This window comes from Ranitomeya imitator, chromosome 4 (genome assembly GCF_032444005.1).
Source record: "Ranitomeya imitator isolate aRanImi1 chromosome 4, aRanImi1.pri, whole genome shotgun sequence".
Taxonomy (NCBI): domain Eukaryota; kingdom Metazoa; phylum Chordata; class Amphibia; order Anura; family Dendrobatidae; genus Ranitomeya; species Ranitomeya imitator.
The window spans coordinates 314642163-314667052 of NC_091285.1; the positions used below are offsets into that span (position 1 = coordinate 314642163).

The 24890-nt window shown below is 42.0% G+C and overlaps 1 protein-coding gene across 7 annotated transcripts in view; it reads right to left on the minus strand.

Annotated features, from left to right (window-relative positions):
• Window positions 1–787: 787 nt before the first annotated feature.
• ANKRD26 (ankyrin repeat domain containing 26) overlaps window positions 788–24890 on the minus strand; it is a 169118-nt gene continuing 145015 nt past the window's right edge. For 6 of the 7 annotated variants that reach the window (XM_069764861.1, XM_069764860.1, XM_069764858.1 and 3 more), the window contains 7 exons: window positions 22790–22902; window positions 17370–17499; window positions 16773–17063; window positions 10819–11054; window positions 10505–10745; window positions 2046–2091; window positions 992–1287 (listed from right to left, as the gene is read on the minus strand). In XM_069764861.1, coding sequence (XP_069620962.1) covers window positions 1139–1287; window positions 2046–2091; window positions 10505–10745; window positions 10819–11054; window positions 16773–17063; window positions 17370–17499; window positions 22790–22902 — 1206 coding nt within the window. In that variant the 3' untranslated portion in view covers window positions 992–1138. Of the gene's footprint in view, window positions 1288–2045; window positions 2092–10504; window positions 10746–10818; window positions 11055–16772; window positions 17064–17369; window positions 17500–22789; window positions 22903–24890 lie in introns of all 7 variants that reach the window. The other variant, XM_069764859.1, reaches the window with a different exon arrangement.

Here is a 24890-nt window from a genome sequence, read left to right on the forward strand (position 1 = left end):
GATTCCAAGATTGTAGACACCTGTGATGCTAGTTAGTGGACACACCTTGATTTAACATGTCCCTTTTGTCACATTATTTTCAGGGGTACCATCATTTCTGCCTAGGCCTGTTTCATGAGTTTTATTTTTTTTTTAAATTCTGTGGAAACATGGTTGAAATGCAATGTCTGACTTTCATTTGTTCATTTTCATAGATATTTATTTTATTGTTACTTTTGTCAGATTCATGTTATTTCTGTGATCATTTTGGGTTTTTCTGTCATTTTAAGCACAGGGTACCAACAATTTTGACCACGTGTGTATGTAATGAATTATATACACATTTGTTTGATGTAATCCTGAAGTTCCTAAAAAAAAAAAATCCGTTGGCAAATGGTGCCAGCTTGCGCAGTAGCAACTATCAGTGATCCGATAGCTGCTACTGCGCAGGCAGCACCATCTTGGAGGAGGATTTTTTTTTCTCTAGCAAGATGGTGCCAGCGGAACACCGATAGCTGCTAGTGCTAACAGGTTCTCTTTAAGGAAACTAATTTTTCTAATCCTAGGTAATGCCTTTAAAATGAAGGACTTCTGATTTTTTGGAAAGTTAATTATTATTCATTTAATGAGCAGCTATAGCACTTTAGGCAGCTAATGTATCGTACCAGTAACTGTTAGAGGTAAAGACTTTACATTAAGACCATATAATCGTAGTAAATCAAATAAATGGAGGCAGTCTAAAAAAATGAGTGTTAAAGACAACAGAAGTACATAAATGCCTCCCGACTTAATAAAGACAGAAGGAAATCTTTTGTACCTTTTCATTTTCAGCAGCAGTGTAGAAATCTATACAAAAAATACATTCTTGTACTTTCTTGGCACTAACACTTTAAGTAAATACTGTCACAAAGTGGATGAAACATTGTGTGGACTGGCATTACGTACCTTCAATTAATAAAATACATGACAAATGTGGACAGTACACAGCACTATGTTACAAAAACAATCAGATACAGTGGTCATGGATAAAGGAAATAAATAGGAAAATAAAGTCTTCAATGCGGTTTTGTAACAAGTGCAAATTGCAAGAAACTTATAGACACCACAAATCATTTTCTCAATGACTGAAATGTACCCATTTCGCGTAAACAAAATCACTTTAAATCATATAGTTTTTCTTCAGGACCTCTAGATATTGCTGCGTCGCTCTTGAAACTGGGTCTTGCTCTGCAGTCAGGTTTCTAAGAGATCCGGCTATGGAGCCAACAGGGGAAATTCTGGTACACCCACCTTCCAGCTCGGCATTACCTGAAAATTAACCATGGGATAAGTAGATTATACTATGTGTAATATCACTGGAGTACGTCAATACTTATAGTGCATATATGTTCCAGGCATGTGACAATGTAACTGTAAATTACTGTGTATGGCAAAAGCGATAATGTGTTAGTGATATTACAGGGATGGAAAGCTATCGTTATGGAGGCGCAGAACGTACTGCAGCTATTTGTTTTGTTTATGGCCCACTCCTAATTAGTCAGACCACTCTTCACCTTTAGGATCCGCTATAACATAATAAATAGATTTTGGAACCATTGGCTGCCCAACATGCACACGTGAAAACTTCATTCCGATGTCCTTATTGTGTATAAAGAAAAAAAATAAAGTCTCTTTTTCATCAGTTTGCTGGTAGAATTTTAGTAGATTTTGTCCATATGCAAAAAAACAAAAACGAAAAAACAAACAAACCAAGCTTCTACTACTGATTAAACAGTTAAAAACAGACAGTACTTGTATGACACACACGCCATCTAATTTTTTTCACGGACCTATTCTATTGCCTGGGCAATTTTTTATCTGCAAATTGGATTAAAAAGAGATATACCTCTTTCTTTTTTTGGCGGACAATCTGTCTACAAAAAAAAAAAAACCTCAAGAAAACTTAATGTAAACATGTTCTGAGACTATAATGGGTAGATATTTTTTCTGTGAACAGCACAGATAGCGGACGTGAAACCCCGATGTCCGAATGAGGCCCAAGTCTGAAGTCCCTGGGTACCACATACCTTGTTCTAGTTCTTTAGCAATATTCTTTTCAAGCTCCTGCTGCACCTGAAACAGAATTTTGACATACTTTAATTGTAATCAAAAGTCTCCGGAGACACTGGAAATGAGATGTTATACAGCACGGATGTTCTCTAACCTGCCCATCTTTAAGTTATCTTAATTCCTTATTTTTTTTTTTTAGAATGTGATTATTTCATAGTGCAGAATAGATAAAAAAATGACCCCTTTGTTGAATTAGTCATAATTCAAGCTGCAGTAAATATTATATCTAATACTAAATAATACTATATATATTATATAATACCTATTAAACATGGTGGAGGCAGCATCAATTTAGTCTATGGGGTGACCCAACTGTCTGCATTAGGCTGGGGTTACACAGTGACAATGTAACGTGTCAAAGTAGCCGCTGCTATAATCTGGAGGCCAGATATGGATTCTGAACGCTTCAAATAACGTATCACTGCTCGACATGCGCACCACAGCAGGTAACGTATCACTGGTCGGCATGCGCACCACAGCTGGTAACGTATCACTGCTCAGCATGCGCACCACAGCAGGTAACGTATCGCTGGTCGGCATGCGCACCACAGTGGGTAACGTATCACTGCTCGGCATGCGCACCACAGCAGGTAACGTATCACTGCTCGGCATGCGCACCACAGCAGGTAACGTATCACTGGTCGGCATGCGCACCACAGCGGGTAACGTATCACTGGTCAGCATGCGCACCACAGCTGGTAACGTATCACTGCTCGGCATTTGCACCACAGCAGGTAACGTATCACTGCTCGGCATGCGCACCACAGCGGGTAACGTATCACTGGTCAGCATGCGCACCACAGCTGGTAACGTATCACTGCTCAGCATGCGCACCACAGCAGGTAACGTATCGCTGGTCGGCATGCGCACCACAGTGGGTAACGTATCACTGCTCGGCATGCGCACCACAGCAGGTAACGTATCACTGCTCGGCATGCGCACCACAGCTGGTAACGTATCACTGCTCGGCATTTGCACCACAGCAGGTAACGTATCACTGGTCGGCATGCGCACCACAGCAGGTAACGTATCACTGCTCGGCATTTGCACCACAGCAGGTAACGTATCACTGCTCGGCATGCGCACCACAGCAGGTAACGTATCACTGCTCGGCATGCGCACCACAGCTGGTAACGTATCACTGCTCGGCATTTGCACCACAGCAGGTAACGTATCACTGCTCGGCATGCGCACCACAGCAGGTAACGTATCACTGGTCGGCATGCGCACCACAGCTGGTAACGTATCACTGCTCGGCATTTGCACCACAGCAGGTAACGTATCACTGCTCGGCATGCGCACCACAGCGGGTAACGTATCACTGGTCAGCATGCGCACCACAGCTGGTAACGTATCACTGCTCGGCATGCGCACCACAGCGGGTAACGTATCACTGCTCGGCATGCGCACCACAGCGGGTAACGTATCACTGCTCGGCATGCGCACCACAGCAGGTAACGTATCACTGGTCGGCATGCGCACCACAGCGGGTAACGTATCACTGCTCGGCATGCGCACCACAGCGGGTAACGTATCACTGCTTGGCATGCGCACCACAGCGGGTAACGCATTACTGCTCGGCATGCGCACCACAGCGGGTAACGTATCACTGCTTGGCATGCGCACCACAGCGGGTAACGTATCACTGGTCGGCATGCGCACCACAGCGGGTAACGTATCACTGGTCGGCATGCGCACCACAGCGGGTAACGTATCACTGGTCGGCATGCGCACCACAGCGGGTAACGTATCACTGGTCGGCATGCGCACCACAGCAGGTAACGTATCACTGCTTGGCATGCGCACCACAGCGGGTAACGTATCACTGGTCGGCATGTGCACCACAGCGGGTAACGTATCACTGGTCGGCATGCGCACCACAGCTGGTAACGTATCACTGCTCGGCATGCGCACCACAGCGGGTAACGTATCACTGGTCGGCATGCGCACCACAGCGGGTAACGTATCACTGCTCGGCATGCGCACCACAGCGGGTAACGTATCACTGCTCGGCATGTGCACCACAGCAGGTAACGTATCACTGCTCGGCATGCGCACCACAGCAGGTAACGTATCACTGCTCGGCATGCGCACCACAGCGGGTAACATATCACTGCTTGGCATGTGCACCACAGCGGGTAACGCATTACTGCTCGGCATGCGCACCACAGCAGGTAACATATCACTGGTCGGCATGCGCACCACAGCAGGTAACGTATCACTGGTCGGCATGCGCACCACAGCAGGTAACGTATCACTGCTTGGCATGCGCACCACAGCAGGTAACGTATCACTGCTCGGCATGCACACCACAGCGGGTAACATATCACTGCTCGGCATGCGCACCACAGCAGGTAACGTATCACTGCTCGGCATGCGCACCACAGCAGGTAACGTATCACTGGTCGGCATGCGCACCACAGCAGGTAACGTATCACTACTTGGCATGCGCACCACAGCAGGTAACGTATCACTGCTTGGCATGCGCACCACAGCGGGTAACGTAGGCGAGCAGGCTAGCACTACATCGATGACTGGCTACATCAAATAATGAAGTTGTGCTGAGATTACCCTAACACAGTTTGCATTTCTGCAACTGAATTTGGGGATCTTGTCAAAATTTAAAGAAACACCAAGAGCAGATTATCTCCATCTTATCACCAGAGAGGAGATATTAAACATCAGATAATAAACATCAAATGTATTTTTCATGAGGACAATTATTCCATATTCATCACCAAGTACCAAACTAAAAGCTCTCCAATTGGTATGGTGTCTACACAGCCCACATCTCAACATCATGAAGACTGTCTGATACTACCTGTAGTGATGGAAGAAAACCAAGTACGATAAAAAAAGATACGGAAATGGGTCAAGGTCTCCAAGACACTGGAACCAATCTATTAGATTATCTTTTTAAATCAAATATTTTTTTATTCATATTAGAATTTTTTTTTTTTAAATGACAACTTTACAAACCTAAACTGAACACAATCCCCATCCCCCCCTAACATACAGCACTTTTACTGTGACAAATATACGTAATTATCCACAGTTCTGCATCAGACAGAGAGAATTTTTCCATGAATAAACAATTAGATTCTACATCAGATTAATAACATATATCTTATGTTCGGTAATGACAGTAATTAAAATAAACCTAAGCGAAATCTCTGCAATTCTCTAGACACCAATCCATGAGGCCCACAATTTATCAAGCTTACAGATGGCTCCCCTTTTTAGGCAGATGCATCTATGCAGGTTTAGCAGCCAATTCATTTTATTAATAAATTCTGGGATCGTGGGCGTCTGATCTGATACCCAATTCTCGGCTATTATTTTCCTAGCCAAATAATGCATACGTGACACTGCTATCTTGCCATGTTCAAATCCTTGACATATCCCAATATATATACAAAGGGTCAGGGATCAATCTATCAGATTATTAATTAACGAACATCAATTTTATTAACGTTTATAGGGAACTGTCATATCGCTATTAGGCTGTGTGCACACGTTGCAGATTATTTGCGGTTTTCTAGCGTTTTTGCGCTATAAAAACGCAAATAATCTGCATACATTAAGCATCCTATCATTTTTTATGAAATCCGCAATTTCTGTGCACATGATGTGCGTTTTTCCGCATGAAAAACGCATTGCGGAAAAATAATGAACCTGCTCATTAATTTTGCGTTTTTTTCGTGGTTTTCCCACTGTCTAATGCATTGGGAAATGTCCGGAAAAAACGCGTCAAAACCGCGCAAAAAACGCGTAAAAAAACGCATGCGGATTTCATGCAGGAAATCTGCCAGAAATGTCTGGATTTTCACAGGAATTTTCTGCATGTATTCCTGACCGTGTGCACATAGCCTTAACCTCCAGATATGCGGTTAATCTGCAGATATTAATAGTGCTTCAATGCTGTCCGCCTGATTTACAGAAAGTGCGGCTACCTGGAGAAAACTAACTTTACTTCTCCCTGGAGCTGCCATCTGTCAGTCAGAGGTGTGCCCGGGAGTGCAGACAGTCGCCGCTAACAGCACCACTCATTATTTGGCGAGTGCTGGCTGTATGCTACTTTGGTCGGCAGCTCACTCTGCACAAATGCACTTCAGAGCAAGTTGTCAGTCAACGTTTCGAGGCGTGCTTACAATGTTGTGAGTATGGCTGTAGCCACTCCGGGCACACCTCTATGACGAGAAGCCGGCAGATCCCGTAAAGAATAAACTTCATTTTCTCCCAGTAGCCGCGCTTACAGTAAGGTGGCCAGACAACACTGTTACACAACCTGCAGATTAACCATATTGCCCTGATAACCATGATAGGCGTTTCTCATACAAGTCATGAGGGGGAGGCGTTGAGTGTGAGGTGCCCGATTCCTTGAGGGGCACATGCCGCTTAATGAGTCAGGGGAGGCAAAAAGTCGTGTTGCGCATGCCACAAGTCTTACACCTGTCAGTGATTTGCGGCGTAATGTACAAATGAGGGTTGTCACGCCCAGTCAAGCCTCTGTCCTATGAAAAATGGTGTAAAAACACGCAAAGTCCCAAAAATTTTACACCTTACTCAAAAAGGCGTAGAAGCTTTTGATGAATCGGGGCCTATATCTGTAGGTTAATAGCATTTAGGGACATGACATGTTCTCTTTATAGGGCATCTGTCAGCAAAAAAACCAAAAAAAAACCCTGTATTTACCTGCAGCCACAGTAGTAATCTGCAGGTGAATACAGTTTTAAACATGTTCAGCAGTTTAATTGGAAATGCAGCTACAGGGAGAAAATTAAGTTCTATTCTAGTCAGTGCTGTAATCATTCCTTCTGATCAGTGATTGACAGCCTGCTCTGTACACACGCACTGCTGAGATGGGGGCATGATTAGAGCACGCTCGTTGTGAAGTGCGCGCTGTTTGCAGCCCCAGCTCCGCTCAGATTACTAGAAATAAGCAGCTGCAGGGAGAATATCGCTTACTTTTCTCCCTGCAGTCACTCTTCCAATTACAATAATAAACAAAAAGAAAAACAGCTGACCGCACCACCGCTGCAGCTGACTGCCTCCGCTCCAGGCTAATTAGCCCCAACTGGCCCCCAGATCTCGGGTGCTAGAGCCAAGAGAACAGATATCTTAGATGCACAGAAAAGAAAGCGGCAGCACTCAGCGATCTTCTTGACAGGTACCTTTATTAGTTAAAAGTCTTCACGGCTCGGGGGTGAATGAACAGAAGAATGAGAAGGCAGAACGACGGCCGTATCGCGCCGGTCTGGCGCTTCAACGGGTTCAGTGGAAGATCGGACGTGACGTCTGAAGTAGTCTGCACAAAATGTGCTCCTCCCCACAGACTCACTCCGCCCATCCACGGTAGAAACTTAATTAAAAACTATAAAACCAATATACAACAGTACTTATAGGCACCAAACTGCATAACAGTAGACTAAACATAGATATACAGATACAAATCTGGCAAGCTGAAATGCTAAACATGTATTGTTAGACCACAAAGGATGACTCTTAACCACGGATGACTACTATTACGCTGTAACGGAAACGGAGATATGGACAGAGAGCCTCTCTGGTGCGTCAAATTATAGTATATCGCCATAATATCGCCGGCATTAGGTAACACTAATCCTACAACAGAAACGCTAACAAGAGTGGAGACATTATATCATGCGTATTGTGAAAAATTGCTGCTACAACACCGCATGAAAAAATCTCCACGACTATTTTCTAGACTAAACTCAGCTGGACATGAACCAGATTAGCTGAACAACACCAAGAATAAAGGGGATAGGGGGGTGCGGGGATGCAGATGAACAATCATAAAAATATTGACATGTCGATCTTATCATTAAGACCTGCGGGGCCCATGGCCCCTGTCCGCATGATCCATGTCGCTTCTCGCCTTAATAATATATTATTATGGTCACCACCTCTTTTGGGCAGTTTAACCTGCTCTATTCCAGCAAATGTCATAACCCCTGTATGTCCCCCATGGGTTTCTCTTATATGCTTAATGAGTCTGGGTGCGCCTTTCCCTGTAATAACGGATCTACAATGTTCCCTATAACGTATGTACAGGCACCTGATAGTTTTGCCTATATAAAAGCGTCCACATGGACACCATACAACATACACTACATGTTTTGTTTGACAAGTAATCAATAGCATGACTTTATGTTCGACTGATCCAATCTGTAAAATCCTGCCTGTAACATGATAGCTGCAATGTTTACAGTGGCCACACCGATGGTTCCCCAATGGGGCACTACGTTCTAACCAATTGTCAGCCTTGTTGTCTGAAATGCAATTGTGCACTAAAATGTCTCTAATCCTGGTACTCCTTCTTTTGGAGATCAGAGGACCTCTAGCTGCCACCTCTGCTAGCGCACTATCACCATTTAACAGGTGCCAATTATTCCTAATGGCAGTTCTAATCTGTTGGTCCATGGGGCCGTACTGAAAATAAAAGGTGAATCTTTTACCAGTTGGGCTGCGTGTATAAGTGGTTACCGCGGCTTCATCCATTTTCCTTCGTGCATCCTGCCATACTTGGTCAGGATACCCTCTATACATATATATTCGGGGTTTTCCTGTCCCTGGCAGATTCGTCCATTAGCAGGTATGAGCACAACGCCAATACTTTATCAGTGACCTTTCTATATGGCTTTTACATAGGCGCAATTGGGCATTCACCTAGCAGCATTATGCACTGATACTTATTTGATGGCATTGCCTTATAGCCTTTTACCATTTGGTCACCATCTCTTGCTTTATATACCAACATATGGCCTTATATACCCGCAGTTTCTAGTAGGTTCTCACACCACTCTTGGACTTTCGTATACTGATCTGTTATTTTATTTGTTAGCATAGCTTTTCAGCATCATCTGGCTATTTGTTATAGGTATTAATATATTGCCTCTAGTAGGCACATTTTGGTCACTTTTTTCTCTGTAATCCAGAGCCTGCTGTTGCATGTAAATGTATATACCAGTTTATTACTACTATATTTATATGTATATATAGTACCATTTTTTATGGACTGCCTTGGACTCACTTTGCCGTGCTTGCATCCCCTTTTTTTGTATGTATTATTTGTACTGTTTGGCTTTTACATATTGTCAAATAAAAATTCTTTTATATTTTATTTTTGGTATGCTACTTCCCTTTTTGTCTGGTTATATATTATGTTGGAGGTACGCCTTGTACATTAATTGGTCTATAAAATTTGGGTATGCTCATTAAGCATATAAGAGAAACCCATGGGGGACATACAGGGGTTATGGCATTTGCTGGAATAGAGCAGGTTAAACTGCCCAAAAGAGGTGGTGACCATAATAATATATTATTAAGGCGAGAAGCGACATGGATCATGCGGACAGGGGCCATGGGCCCCGCAGGTCTTAATGATAAGATCGACATGTCAATATTTTTATGATTGTTCATCTGCATCCCCGCACCCCCCTATCCCCTTTATTCTTGGTGTTGTTCAGCTAATCTGGTTTATGTCCAGCTGAGTTTAGTCTAGAAAATAGTCGTGGAGATTTTTTCATGCGGTGTTGTAGCAGCAATTTTTCACAATACGCATGATATAATGTCTCCACTCTTGTTAGCGTTTCTGTTGTAGGATTAGTGTTACCTAATGCCGGCGATATTATGGCGATATACTATAATTTGACGCACCAGAGAGGCTCTCTGTCCATATCTCCGTTTCCGTTACAGCGTAATAGTAGTCAGCCGTGGTTAAGAGTCATCCTTTGTGGTCTAACAATACATGTTTAGCATTTCAGCTTGCCAGATTTGTATCTGTATATCTATGTTTAGTCTACTGTTATGCAGTTTGGTGCCTATAAGTACTGTTGTATATTGGTTTTATAGTTTTTAATTAAGTTTCTACCGTGGATGGGCGGAGTGAGTCTGTGGGGAGGAGCACAGTTTGTGCAGACTACTTCAGACGTCAGGTCCGATCTTCCACTGAACCCGTTGAAGCGCCAGACCGACGCGAAACGGCCGTCGTTCTGCCTTCACATTCTTCTGTTCATTCACCCCCGAGCCGTGAAGACTTTTAACTAATAAAGGTACCTGTCAAGAAGATCGGTGAGTGCTGCCGCTTTCTTTTCTGTGCTTCCAATTACAATACCACGTATGCTAACCATTTATATGTAGATTACCACTGAAACTGTTTATACATTTTGTTCTATTTAGTTCCGGTCATCACCATTGTTTATTTATTTTCATGACATTCACGCACTTTCCCAGTTATTATTTCTAAATTAACGTCTCTTTACATATTTGCTTTTTATGTGCAACACTAAGGCACAATATTGTACATTATAGCAGGTATTATGTACATACAGGTCTATAGAAATATGTATAGATTTCATCTATCTACATGTAGCAGTAACTTACTACAACTAACCTTAGTAAAATAGGACTCCACTTGATTTGCAGCCAAACCATTCCCGACTGTAAGTAAACCTCCAGTAAGTCCCAAACTCCTATTAAATGGCAGACTGCTGGTGAGGCGTGCAAGGTGACCCGTGTCTACTGCAGGACTGGCACCCATGCTTCCGCTCAGAAAAGTACTTGCAATTAACGACTTGCTTCTTTGCCTCTCATTAAGAAGTTTGCCGTTGGCTTCTGCGAGTCTTTCATTAGCTCTGCAGAAATAAAAGGAGGCCGTTAATGTTTGATGTGAAAAGTTCATATTTCTAACACTTTGATATAATTTACCTTTCTAGTTTTGATGCTAATGATTTTCTCGACTTCTGTTCTTCTGCATACAAGTCCTTAAATCTGTTTAACTCTTGTTTAGTGGAGTCTTGCTCGCTCGTGTTTTCTAGTTGAGCATGCTTGAGCCTGTGGAGCTCGGATTCTAAGTCTTGAATCCTATGCTCCATCTGACCCCTGACAGAAGCATCATTTTCAGCTCTCATTTGTTCTAGCTTGTCTTGTGCGGCTGCATGTGCCTGTAAACGAAGAAACAATAATTAGAAACTACTTGAAAAGAGCTGAAAGTTACCGGGGGTGAACATCTCAGAGACTCTAATTTGCCTTTGACATGACACATAAGAGGCACTTTCAAAAACAGATGTTTATGTCCAGTTAGGACAGCGAGAACAGAGCCACTATAATGTTTGGTACCACTGATGGGGTTAAAATCAATCACAAATGTTCTTAAAGGCTATGGACATCGTCAACACTTAAAAAAATATATATTTGTGTTAGTGGTTTCCTTTAGTTAATAAAATTTAACTAATGTTCATTTCGTCAATCTGATACACAATTTGCAGCCTGATCCAGGTCTTATATTTTTTTCTTGTGGGAGTGTCATTCTCTGTAATACAGGCTGGATATGAGCTTTGTGTTAATCAAAGTGCTGTTGGCTATACTTGCTTTCATGTATCAGCACAGCTCTAACACTGTAATTTAAAGAGAACTTGTCACCATATTTGACCCATCTAAACTATTAAAATAGGAAAGAAATCCTACATGTATTCCTCATATCAGATGCCTTGTTGTTGAGAAATCATCTTTTATCACTTTATCACAAGTTATTATCCCCCTCTACTCCTCCTTGGTCAGACCTCATCTGGAATACTGTGTCCAGTTCTGGGCATAACATTTTAAAAAAAGACATTGAAAAACTGGAGCAAATTCAGAGAAGAGCTCCCAGGAAGTACATCCTACAAGGAACGTTTAAATGATCTGGGAATTTTTAGCTTTCAAAAAAGAAGGTAAGAGGAGACTTAATAGCGGTCTACAAATATCTGAAGGGCTGTCACAGTGTAGACGGTTCATCATTATTCTCATTTGCACATGGAAACACAAGAAGCAATGGAATGAAACTGAAAAGGAGAAGATACAGATTGAATATTAGAAAAAACTTTTTGACAGTGAGGGTGATCGATGAGTGGAACAGGCTGCCACAAGAGGTGGTGAATTCTCCTTCCATGGAAGTCTTCAAACAGAGGCTGGACAGACATTTGTCTGAGAAGGTTTAGTAAATCCTGCATTGAGCAGGGGGTTGGGCATGATGACAGCTTAGGAGAGTTGATCTTACTGAAAGATTCCATTTACTCTCGATCTGCCTTCCCCCTCTTGTTCTTGTCCTGTTTCCTGTGCTATGCTCTTTGAGACACTCTATCCTCTGCAAATCGGTATTGTGATATAGCGCTTACTGTATGTGTTGGGGGACACTCGCTTAGGAAAGAGATTCCATCACACAGGCACGATTTTCTCTATTAAACAGTCCGTGCGGTTTATTATGCAGTCATAAAAAGCGTCATGCACAGTTCATTATATACTTCATGGAACACAATAGGCACCAACAAAAGACATTAAGTTGCAGCTTTATCTTAGATACTTCATATATGGCTTTAACTTAAGAGTTCAAACATCCTCCAGTCCTCTTTGACTAGTTCCCGGGGGGTGTCCGTACGCCGTATCAATGTCTCTACTCATATAGCGCAAACTACATTGGTTCGCAGCCTCTAAACACACCAGACCTCACTTCGTCCATTTACCGTCTGAGACCACACAGTACATTAACAGACCCCCTGTCAGTGCACACCGTTCCCCATACTCTGGGTTACCTTCCAAGAGCTCCTGCTCCACACGCTGACTCCTGTCAGTACTCTCTCACAGGGAAGTTGCCAAACTGGGATCACCGTCCCGGACAATGCCTTGCTCACCAGGCCACCTGACAGTCCAGATCCTCAGACGGGCTGTAGCTCCCTCAATGCACTGCCATCACAGACTCTGCATACATGCCTTTCCATGTGCTCTTCATGAAGTCCTACTCCCAGTGTCTTCCAACACAGGTTGTGCTATTCAGGAAGTCCTACTCCCAGGATCTTCCAACACAGGCCTCTCAGTGCGCTATTCAGGGATCCGATCCTACTCTCAGGATCTCCCAACACACAAGTCTTCAGGTCCACGGCCTCTCAGTGCGCTATTCAGGGATCCGGTCACAGGACCTCCCAACACACAAGCCTTCCAGGATCTACACACTCTCTCCCATGTGACCACACCATGGTCACATTATGTACTTGTAACCACTCCCATAGATGGGAGGTGTGTGTGGTTAGTCAGACCCGTCCAGCTCTCCAACTAACCCTGCAAGCCTCCCTTTACAACTATACAAATACTTGTTGGACTACAGGTCCCAGAACAACAACATTATTGCCTTACAGCGCAGACTCCCTCTGCGACACATACCGGCCATTTACAATAATGCCAGTCACTAGCTCATTATTACCATTACAGTTACATCTCCATGGGTATCCTGAGGAGCACGCACAGCGTCCCCCTAGCTGCAGCATTGGTCACTGCATCACAGTATTTAACCGCCTCCACCAATTTTCAGCAATCAGTAAGGCAATGTTCACATAGTCAGTACTTCACATCAGTGTATGTAAGCAATACCAGAAGTGGGTAATACAGAAGTGGTGACGTGTTTCTATTATACTATTCCTCTGATTGTCCTCACCTGGTTTTGGCTTACAGATACTAATGTAAAATACTGACCAAATACTTAATGTGTAAGTGAGCCTAATACTAAGAAAAGGGAGGAGGGAGCAGAAAGCAGCCAGAAGTAGATGCAGAAGCCTTTGAAGGATTTGTAAGATTTCTGCAAATTAGAAAGTCCAGGAAAAGACCAGCTCTCGCTTCATCCATAAAAAAGGCTTTTATTCCAATAAAGACAAAATCAGGAACAGTACACACTGCAGTACTCCATGAGGCATAGAAGGAAATCATAAAAAGATAAGGCAAAGTGTCCTTTGTGGTCCTTAATCACTGCCTAAATGTTTACCAGAGATCACACAACTATATGCAATCCCAGTCTGCCTGACTGATTCGCTTGCACGTGTGTGTGGATAAAAAACAAATGAAAAATACACACAAGTGACTATATAAATATAACACAAAACAATGTACTGTATATACAATGCCTACAAGTAGTATTCAACCCCCTGCAGATTTAGCAGGTTTAATAAGATGCAAATAAGTTAGAGCCTTCAAACTTCAAACAAGAGCAGGATTTATTAACAGATGCATAAATCTTACAAACCAAAAAGTTTTGTTGCTCAGTTAAATTTTTATAAATTTTAAACATAAAAGTGTGGGTCAATTATTATTCAACCCCTAGGTTTAATATTTTGTGGAATAACCTTTGTTTGCAATTCCAGCTAATAATCGTCTTTTATAAGACCTGATCAGGCCGTCACAGGTCTCTGGAGTTATCTTGGCCCACTCCTCCATGCAGATCTTCTCCAAGTTATCTAGGTTCTTTGGGTGTCTCATGTGGACTTTAATCTTGAGCTCCTTCCACAAGTTTTCAATTGGGTTAAGGTCAGGAGACTGACTAGGCCACTGCAACACCTTGATTTTTTGCCTCTTGAACCAGGCCTTGGTTTTCTTGGCTGTGTGCTTTGGGTCGTTGTCTTGTTGGAAGATGAAATGACGACCCGTCTTAAGATCCTTGATGGAGGAGCGGAGGTTCTTGGCCAAAATCTCCAGGTAGGCCGTGCTATCCATCTTCCCATGGATGCGGACCAGATGGCCAGGCTTCTTGGCTGAGAAACAGCCCCACAGCATGATGCTGCCACCACCATGCTTGACTGTAGGGATGGTATTCTTGGGGTCGTATGCAGTGCCATCCAGTCTCCAAACGTCACGTGTGTGGTTGGCACCAAAGATCTCGATCTTGGTCTCATCAGACCAGAGAACCTTGAACCAGTCAGTCTCAGAGTCCTCCAAGTGATCATGAGCAAACTGTAGACGAGCCTTGACATGACGCTTTGAAAGTAAAGGTACCTTACAGGCTCATCTGGAACGGAGACCATTGCGGTGGAGTAGGTTACTTATGGTATTGACTGAAACCAATGTCCCCACTGCCATGAGATCTTCCCGGAGCTCCTTCCTTGTTGTCCTTGGGTTAGCCTTGACTGTTCGGACAAGCCTGGCCTCGGCACGGGAGGAAACTTTCAAAGGCTGTCCAGGCCATGGAAGGCTAACAGTATTTCCATAAGCCTTCCACTTCCGGATGATGCTCCCAACAGTGGAGACAGGTAGGCCCAACTCCTTGGAAAGGGTTTTGTACCCCTTGCCAGCCTTGTGACCCTCCACGATCTTGTCTCTGATGGCCTTGGAATGCTCCTTTGTCTTTCCCATGTTGACCATGTATGAGTGCTGTTCACAAGTTTGGGGAGGGTCTTAAATAGTCAGAAAAGGCTGGAAAAAGAGATAATTAATCCAAACATGTGAAGCTCATTGTTCTTTGTGCCTGAACTACTTCTTAATACTTTAGGGGAACCAAACAGAATTCTGGTGGGTTGAGGGGTTGAATAATAAATGACCCTCTGAAAAGACTTCACAATTTAAAAAAAAAAATAAACAAAGAAATAACATTCTTTTTAGCTGCAGTGCATTTCACACTTCCAGGCTGATCTACAGTCCAAATGTCACAATGCCAAGTTAATTCCAAATGTGTAAACCTGCTAAATCTGCAGGGGGTTGAATACTACTTGTAGGCACTGTACACTAAAACAACTCAAACAAAGCTATCACACAATTAATAATGCAAAATTAAATCAGGACCTTCTGACCCAAATGCCTCAAATCCCTCTTATGTGTCCAGGCACTTTTTGCAGAAACATACGGGTGGTTTATTACGCATTTCTTCCTTTGTCATTCAGAGGTTTAACAGGGAAGTCTGGGGGAAGGGGACATAAATATCCCCTTCTAATACATGGCACAAAACCACTTGACAATGACACACAGAGACCTATAGTGCATGCCACCAGGCTGTGAGTGTTAATATTTTAAAAACAGATTTCGATCTGGCACTAATTAATTTGTTTACTGTGGGCATAAGAACTAATAGGTAGGTAGCTGATACCTACCTTCCTGTTCTGCCCGCCTCTGATCTCTGTTGCTTCAGAACTATCACAGCCCACCCCAGCGGCTTTTGCTGACATCACATTGACAGAGCAACTACTTCTCTTCTCCACTGCTCTATTAACAAGATGTCACTGTTGATGTCATACAACCAATTGCCTAACTGCGGGAAGCCGGCTTCAACCAGTAGAACACGCTGGTAGTTGGCAAGTGCCTGCCTGTTAGGCTTAGGCCCATAGTATAAAAAATAAAATAGTCCCAGATAAACCCTTAAATTGAGTTATCTGGGGTTTTAAGATTGATGGATAGATCATTAATCTTAATTAGTGGTCAGGCTCTTGGCACACTCGCCAATCAGCTGTTTGAAGGTGGCTGTGTTCCTTTTGTTTACCAGACGTATCAGCATACTTTTACTAACATCAGTGTCTGGCATTACATTTCTCTATGATATTGTCCTTTTAAACTTCATGGGACTGAGCTGTGTTACCAGACTAACTAAACCTATGGAGCTGTGTATCGTAGACAATGAAGAGGGTGCAGGACCTTCAGGAATGGCATAGTTCCATCAAACGGCTGATCACCATGAGTGCCGAGAGTTGGACCCCAATTATCTAAAAAAAGATGGCCAAACCTAAGGTTCAGTCATCAATTTGATGTAAGGATTACTCCTTTAATATAAATACACAAAGTCATCCACCATACATTCTTACATGATGTAAATGGGACATAATTTGCTACAGATGTCCAACTCCTTGTATAAACAGAGAAATATATAGAAATCGTACCTGTAGAAAGAGATTGACCTCCTCAAGCTGTTGTCGTAACTCTTGCCTGCCCCTCTCATCTACTTCTTTTTTATGCATGTCGAGGTTACTTTGACTCGTCTTTTTTGAGTCAACACATCTTTTAATTTCAGCCAGTTCTTCCTCTCGTTGTCTATTGTCTCTTTCTAACCGTTCAATATTTCTGTATAACTTCTTGTTTGTAGACAATTCTTCTTGCAAGTCACGGTTTCTAGATTCTAATTCTGCATATCTGCGGGATTCTCTTTCCATTTGTGAAGACAGTTCGTCCATCTGGGATGTTCAAGGAATTTGGAAGACCAAGGTCAGACAAGCTGAAAACTTCATACTAAACTTTATTTTTGGGCAACATTTTACTGTATGTATGTATGTATGTATGTATGTATGTATGCATGTATCTGTTGCTAGGAATGTGGCCAACAAGAGTGCTTCCAGTAGTAACCTGCAAAATTTTAGGTGCAGCTAGAATGAATGAATGCTTACAAAGTGGCAAGTGCAGGGATATAATAAAGGGGTTTTTCTTACTAACATATAGCAAGACTAGACAATGTTACATATCACTTTTTTTAAATTACAAACCTTTTCTTTCATCTTTAAAACTTCACTGTCTGTTTCATAGTTTCTGGATCCTCCTTTCACACTACTTCGTTGTTCAGGTCCTTCGTAGTCTTTCAGTCTCTTCTTTGCAGTTTTCAGAAGTTTTTTTAGCCTGCTCAGCACAATATAATAAAAGTATATATAAATAACCACATTTAAACAATAAGTACAAAACAAAATGAAATAGAGAAATATATTAGATATGTGTAATGTTCCATATAATAATAATTAAAAAATATATTAGCTGTAGCTGCAGTCTAAGGCCATGTTCACATGTTGCTTTTTTGCTGCAGCCAAAACCTGCTCTTGGTAGTAAAAAAAAAAAGCTGCAGACAAAAAGCAGGTCTTGCTGCTTTTCAGGATCCCAAAGCTCAGCTTTGCTACCACCATACAAGCAAGAACAATAAAAGGTGTTCAGCCACCAATGCAACACATATGTGAAACCAAAAAACAATTTTTTTTTAAAAAAAAAAGGAAATTTGATCAAATTACTTAGTGAAAAAAGGTTTTTACGTCTGAAAAAATAGTGACTATTCTGAATAAGAAAAGGTTACGAAAAAATACACAATTGCAAATGTAAAAACAGCGGGGGTGGGGGTTTGAATTGGCCAGGCATTGTTTAATTTAACAATATATCACTAATTTAATTAAACCTTACTAATCTGTGAGGAGACCAAGACATTATGGTTTAAATTTGGGAAAATTACAAAAATTAATGGGTTTCACATCCTGCTGTACCTGCGCTTTTTTCACCAAAAACTGCTGGCAACTAGTGATGAGCGAGTATGCTCGTTACTCGGGTTTCTCCGAGCAAGCTCGGCTGATCTCCGAGTATTTCGGCATGCTCGGAGATTTAGTTTATGCCGACGCAGCTGCATGATTTGAGGCTGCTAGACATCTTGAGTACATGTGGGTTTGCCTGTTTGTTAGTTAAGCAACCCCCCACATGTATTCAAGCTGTCTACCAGCCACAAATCATGCAGCTGCGACAACAAACTAAATCTCCGAGCACGCCAAAATACTCGGAGACCACCCGAGCATGCTCGGAGAAACCTGAGTAACGAGCACACTTGCTTATCACTACTGGCAAAGTTTTTGCTGCGTTTTTGCACTTACTCATTTTATGGGTGAAAAACACCGCAAAAAAGCTGTAAGAATTGACATGCTGCAGTTTTCAAAAACACACCAGTTTTCCAATTCAGGCAGAAAAAAAACACCACAACACATGTATGTGCATTACATTACTGAAATCATAGCTCAATTACTAACACCAGGGCTTGATGTCAACTGTGTTTTAGACAATTCACAACTGACATCAACTCCAAGCCCCATTACCCCAATTGGCAATGCACCAGGGCAATCAGGAAGAGCGAAGGCGAAGAGTCACAATTGGAGGATCTAAAGTGATGGTGAAGCAGAAGTCCAGCGTGGGTGATATCCATAAAAAAATAACTTATTCCATTTTCATTAATCGCGGCCCTTATTCATTTTTGCATTTTCGTTTTTCGCTCCCCTCCTTCCCTGAGCCATAACTTTTTTATTTTTCCGTCAATATGGTCATGTGAGGGCTTATTTTTTGCGTGACAAGTTGTACTTTTGAAAGACACCATTGGTTTTACCATGTCTTTTACTAGAAAACGGGAAAAAAATTCCAAGTGCGGTGAAATTGCAAAAAAAGTGCAATCCCACACTTGTTTTTTGTTTGGCTTTTTTGCTAGGTTCACTAAATGCTAAAACTATCCTGCCATTATGATTCTCCAGGTAAGTACGAGTTCATAGACACCTAACATGTCTAGGTTATTTTTTATCTAAGTGGTGAAAAAAAATTCCAAACTTTGCTAAAAAAAAAAAAAAAAAAAAAAAAAGTGCCAATTTCCGATACCCGTAGCGTCTACATTTTTCGTGATCTGGGGTCGGGTGAGGGCTTATTTTTTGCGTGCCGAGCTGGTGTTTTTAATGATACCATTTTTGCGCAGATACGTTCTTTTGCTCGCCCGTTATTGCATTTTAATGCAATGTCGCGGCGACCAAAAAACGTAATTCTGGCGTTTCGGATTTTTTTCTCGCTACGCCGTTTAGCGATCAGGTTAATGCTTTTTTTTAATTGATAGATCGGGCGATTCTGAACACGGCGATACCAAATACGTGTAGGTTTGGTTTTTTTTTATTGTTTTATTTAGGATGGGGCGAAAGGGGGGTGATTTAAACTTTTATATTTTTTTCATATTTTTAAAAACATTTTTTTTTTACTTGTGCCATGCTTCAATAGCCTCCATGGGAGGCTAGAAGCTGGCATAGCCTGATCGGCTCTGCTACATAGCAGCGATCATCAGATCGCTGCTATGTAGCAGAAATGCAGGTGTGCTGTGAGCGCCGACCACAGGGGGGCGCTCACAGCAGACCTGCATCAGTAACCATAGAGGTCTCAAGGACCTCTATGGTTACCATCCTGATGCATCGCCGACCCCCGATCATGTGACGGGGGTCGGCGATGACGTCATATCCGGCCGCCCGGCCGGATGCGGTAGTTAAATGCCGCTGTCTGTGTTTGACAGCGGCATTTAACAGGTTAATAGCGGCGGGTGAATAGCGATTTCACCCGCCGCTATTGCGCGCACATGTCAGCTGTACAAAACAGCTGACATGTCGCGACTTTGATGTGGGCTCACCGCCGGAGCCCACATCAAAGGGGGAGACACGATATGAGCAGTACATGTACTGCTCATGTCATGAAGCACAAAAAGTCCAAAATCCATCTTTATATCTAGAGACACAAAAACGGGTAATTCTTACCAATGACTGTCACGGGCTTAAAGTGCAATTAAAATCATACGCCTTTCAATGGTCGTGCCACCTTAGTCATTGTGATTAAGGCGGCACGACCGTTGAAACACGTATGCTTTTAATGAAAATGGAATAAAAGGTATTTTTATGGATATCACCCACGATAGACTTCTGCTTCACCTTCATACTACTTGCAGCACTGCATGATCCGCACGGTGGGACTGAGAGGAGGTGAGCTGATCTTTGTTGCCCTTTTTTTATCTAAAGTGATGCTCCACTTCTGAGGCTGAGGCCTGGCATTATTAGGCTGGGAAGGGCCCGATAACCAGGGACCTTTTCAGCCTGATAACACCAGTTTACAGCTGTCTGCTTTACCTTTGCTGGTTATAATATTGGAGGGCCCACGTCATTTTTCTTCATTCATTCATTTATTTCATCATAAAAAGCTGTCCAATAAGCTCCACAGGGTGCAATTTTACAGTATGTCAGGGGTTGAGCAATTGTAGGTCTATATGTCTGTCGATCTATCTCCATTATCTATCTCTATGCTTGAAAAACGCTGGTGAAGAAATGCATGAACAACGCATTGAAAATGCAGCAAATACATGCTTTTTTTGCTGCCGAGTTTTTTCTGCCAAGAGATTCAGAAAAGGCGCAGAAATTTCTGCCTCCAAATACGCAATGTGTACACATACCCTTACAGTTAGGGCAGTCCGACTGCGGAGTGCCCTACCACAAGAGGTAGTAATGGCAGACAATATATCAGCATTTAAAAAAGGGTTGGATGCTTTTCTCACACAAAATGCATTGTGGGTTATACATAATCTAATGATAGAGAATGGATAGAACTTAATGGACCCAAGTCTTTTCTTCAACCTATATAATTATAATTAACTTTGTACAGCACCTGGTGAAAAGTAGACAATGCAGTATAATAACTAGTGTTGGAGGGCTAATGCTTATCTTATTTTACGGGTTTCCTAACAAACTCAGCTCTTTCATAACTGTATATATGGTATCTGACCCTTTAAATGGTGTTATGCATTGGGAAGATTTCCAGATATAAAAGTCGCACAGAAGGCTGCGACACATGACATTGTAGACGTATAGAGGCATATGTCATCAGAGTGTGCCATTGTAAACACAAACAAAAAATGCACACAAAAATACTAAGTATATCCAGTATATTCTCTTTTTGCCATAAAGAAGCAGGACACTCAGCAGATTTTTGTAACTTTATATTTCACCAGCAGTATAACGCCATACAGGGGGGAGAAGGCACAACCCGCCCTACGTGGCGTTATTTGCTGTTATGATGTCCAATTGTACCTCCAAGGTTTGTCAAGAGTGTCCTCAATTTTCCCAAGCATTGTACAGTGTTTCTAAAGCTTGCGCCTTGGATTGGGACTTTCCCTTGGCTCACGAGTCTTTCGTATATCCAGTGCATGTGGAGACAAATATTTACCGGCCTTCATGGGGTAACTAGAACCCTACGGATACATTTCAAGTATACACTGGGGGATTTTCCCAGATTATATACCAAATGTAAGGCTAATATGCTATATGCACTAAGCCATAGTTTATTTATACCTGGATTATAGGTTTTTTTTTACAATACACAAAAATGTTACACCATTAGTACCAAGCTAATTTGCTCAACTAAGGTGATAGAAAGCAGTCAGATCCTGAATCAACTTTTGAAAGCAGAATTCCTAATAATGGCCAATAGGACACAATACGCATTGTACGTCTCCTAGGCTGAAGGTCTATTTTGATGCAATTCCATGGGAAGTAGTCAATATTAAATCTTAAAGGGAACCCATCAGTATTCATACGTCTCAAACCGCGGGCAGTAGGAATCACAGCCTGGCTGTGCTCCAGCGTTTCAGGGAACACATAGCTTGAAGAGCTAGCCTGGAACCCTGCCCAGCTCCAGGTGATTGACATATCTCCTACGTACACATAATAGAGAGTCCCGTCAATCAACTAGAGAGTTGTGGGGAAAATCCGGTCAGGGTCTGCACTGGACTGATCACGTCCCTGACTACGATTTCCGGCCAACTCTTCAAGCTCTATTTTTCCACCAATATAAAATGGTTGACCATCTGTTCATCATCATATTGTAATTGTTCATCTCTTGCTTTTCACACAACCCTTCTTACTAGTGATGAGCGAGTTTACTCGTTGCTAGGGTTTTCCCAGAGCATGCTCGGGTGTCTTCCGAGTACTTTTTAGTGCTCGGAAATTTAGTTTTCATCACGGCAGCTGAATGATTTACAGCTATTAGCCAGCTTGATTACATGTGGGGATTCCCTAGCAACCAGGCAACCCCCACATGTACTCAGGCTGGCGAGCAGCTGTAAATCATTCAGCTGAGGCGATGAAAACTAAATCTCCGAGAACCAAAAAAATACTCGGAGGACACCCGAGCGTGCTCGGGAAAACCTGAGCAACGAGTATACTCGCTCATCACTACTTCTTCTACTTCTACACTTACATCTCTGCACTGCCATCCATCTTTACCTAACCTCTGTTTGATTTCCCTGCTGGTACAGAACCATGTAGAATTGGCTAAGAGAAAAGAATTAATAAATTAAGAAAAAATTGCTGTCCCATACTCAGCCACTTCATGCTGTAATTTATTACTCCTCTTCATTTCTTGGTCAAATCTTTCTTCTATTGATTTCTTTTGATCTGCCAATTTCTTTAATTTCTTTTTCTCAACTGCAACCTTAGTGAGACACCATAAAGAACTATTAATGACTAAACGAACATGAAACATCACATTATTGCATCTGGATATAACGGACAAAGGCCAATGCATTATTACATACTCTTATGACATATTTGGTTTTAGTAAATATATGAATTTCCCATAATGCACTAATGAGTGGGGATACAGGCCCCTGAACAGTAATAGAATATGGGCCACTTGCAATCCAATGGCTCATCATACTGTAATGCACAATTCCACCAGCTTTCAGGTAGATGTGGCCCTCTTACCTCTTGCGCACCTGTGAGACTGCCAAAGGTTATGTCCACCCCAGGCACCAATTCTAGATAATATCACATTAGGGTGTCAGAATGTGTAGAGATACACCCCCTACTGGAAATTGGTGGGAGTGAAAAAATGGCCAAATGCCCAGGGCCTCCACACCTTTATGGGTCCCCAGCGTTTACAGGACATTTGGTGACATCTGAAGAACTGAAGAATAGGAGACATACATTTATGTCTGTATGCATGAGCTCTGTGTATAAATATACGTTTATATTTATGTATGTGTTATGTATTTACATGTCTGTATTTATGTGCTCTGTGCATACATGTCTATATAATAATAATAATAATCTTTATTTTTATATAGCGCTAACATATTCCACAGCGCTTTACAGTTTGCACACATTATCATACTATATGTATATATGTATGTGCTCTGTGCATAAATGACTATGTATGTATGTGTATGCTGTGTATACATGTCTTTATGTCCATGCTCTGTTTACACATGTATCTGTATGGTCATGCTGTTTATACATATGTCTGTGTGTATACATGTATCTGTATGTTCATGCTCTGTTTATCCATACAAGTCTGTATGCATCTGATCTGTGTATACATCATTTTAAAAATATAAATCTGAAAATTGTGACGTGCATTTGTATTCAGCCCTCTGTAGTATGATACCCCTAAACAAAATACTGAGGCATCCTCCAGAAATCACCTAATTTGTAAATTGAGTGCACCTCAGTATAACTTATTCTCAGTATAACTACAGCTGTTCTGTGAAGGCCTCCGAGGTTTGATATCATTAGGGATCAAACCGCATCATGAAAATCCAGGAACACAAGAGACAGGTCAGGGATAAAGATGTGGAGAACTGATGAGGGAAGGCAGACAGAAAGTAAGATGTGTCAGACAACCAATCTGGGTACTCTGAATAAGGGAATTCAGGAAGCCTCGCACAGACGGAGTCAGAGCAGACCTCAGACAATGGAAGATCAGGTGGAAAAGATCCAGCGTTGAACATTTAATCCTAGGTAAATACAACTTCACATTTATTGGATGTGAGTAAAATACTCTATAGTATAGCAATGGACACAATACGGTAGCGTACTTATGCGTTTCAGCGTGGCGGCTTAGTCATGGTCTATATTCGGAGTGTGGCTATCTCGGTTTTAATCCCAAATGGGATTTAAACAAAGATACTGAGAATATAGACCATGACTAAGGCTTCAAGCCAAAACACCCAGGTATGCTACCATTTTGTGACCAGTACTATACTATAGAATATTTTACTCGCATCCAATAAATGAATGTTCCACGTTGTGTCTTTTCCACTTGCTGTGCCAGTGAGGGGAAGGATCACGAAACGGCTGTCTGCAAAGGAGTGTCAGGCTCAGCTAATACCTCTGTATACCAAAAGAGAAACTGAAGGAGCAATATCCAATATAGCAAAATTTTATTAGTAGAATAATAATAATATACAGTACATATCATCAAAAAGAGTCAGTCACGAGATTTTGATATTATGTACTGTATATTATTATTATACTAATAAAATGTTGCTATATTGGATATTGCTCCTTCAGTTTCTCTTTTGGTATATGTATTTATATGAAGGATTCATCCTTTTTTGGATTGGTGTTTTTTCATAAGTATATGAGGCGTTCTCTTTAAGTGCAATCAGCTAATACCTCTGGTCAAGGAGTCAGCATTCA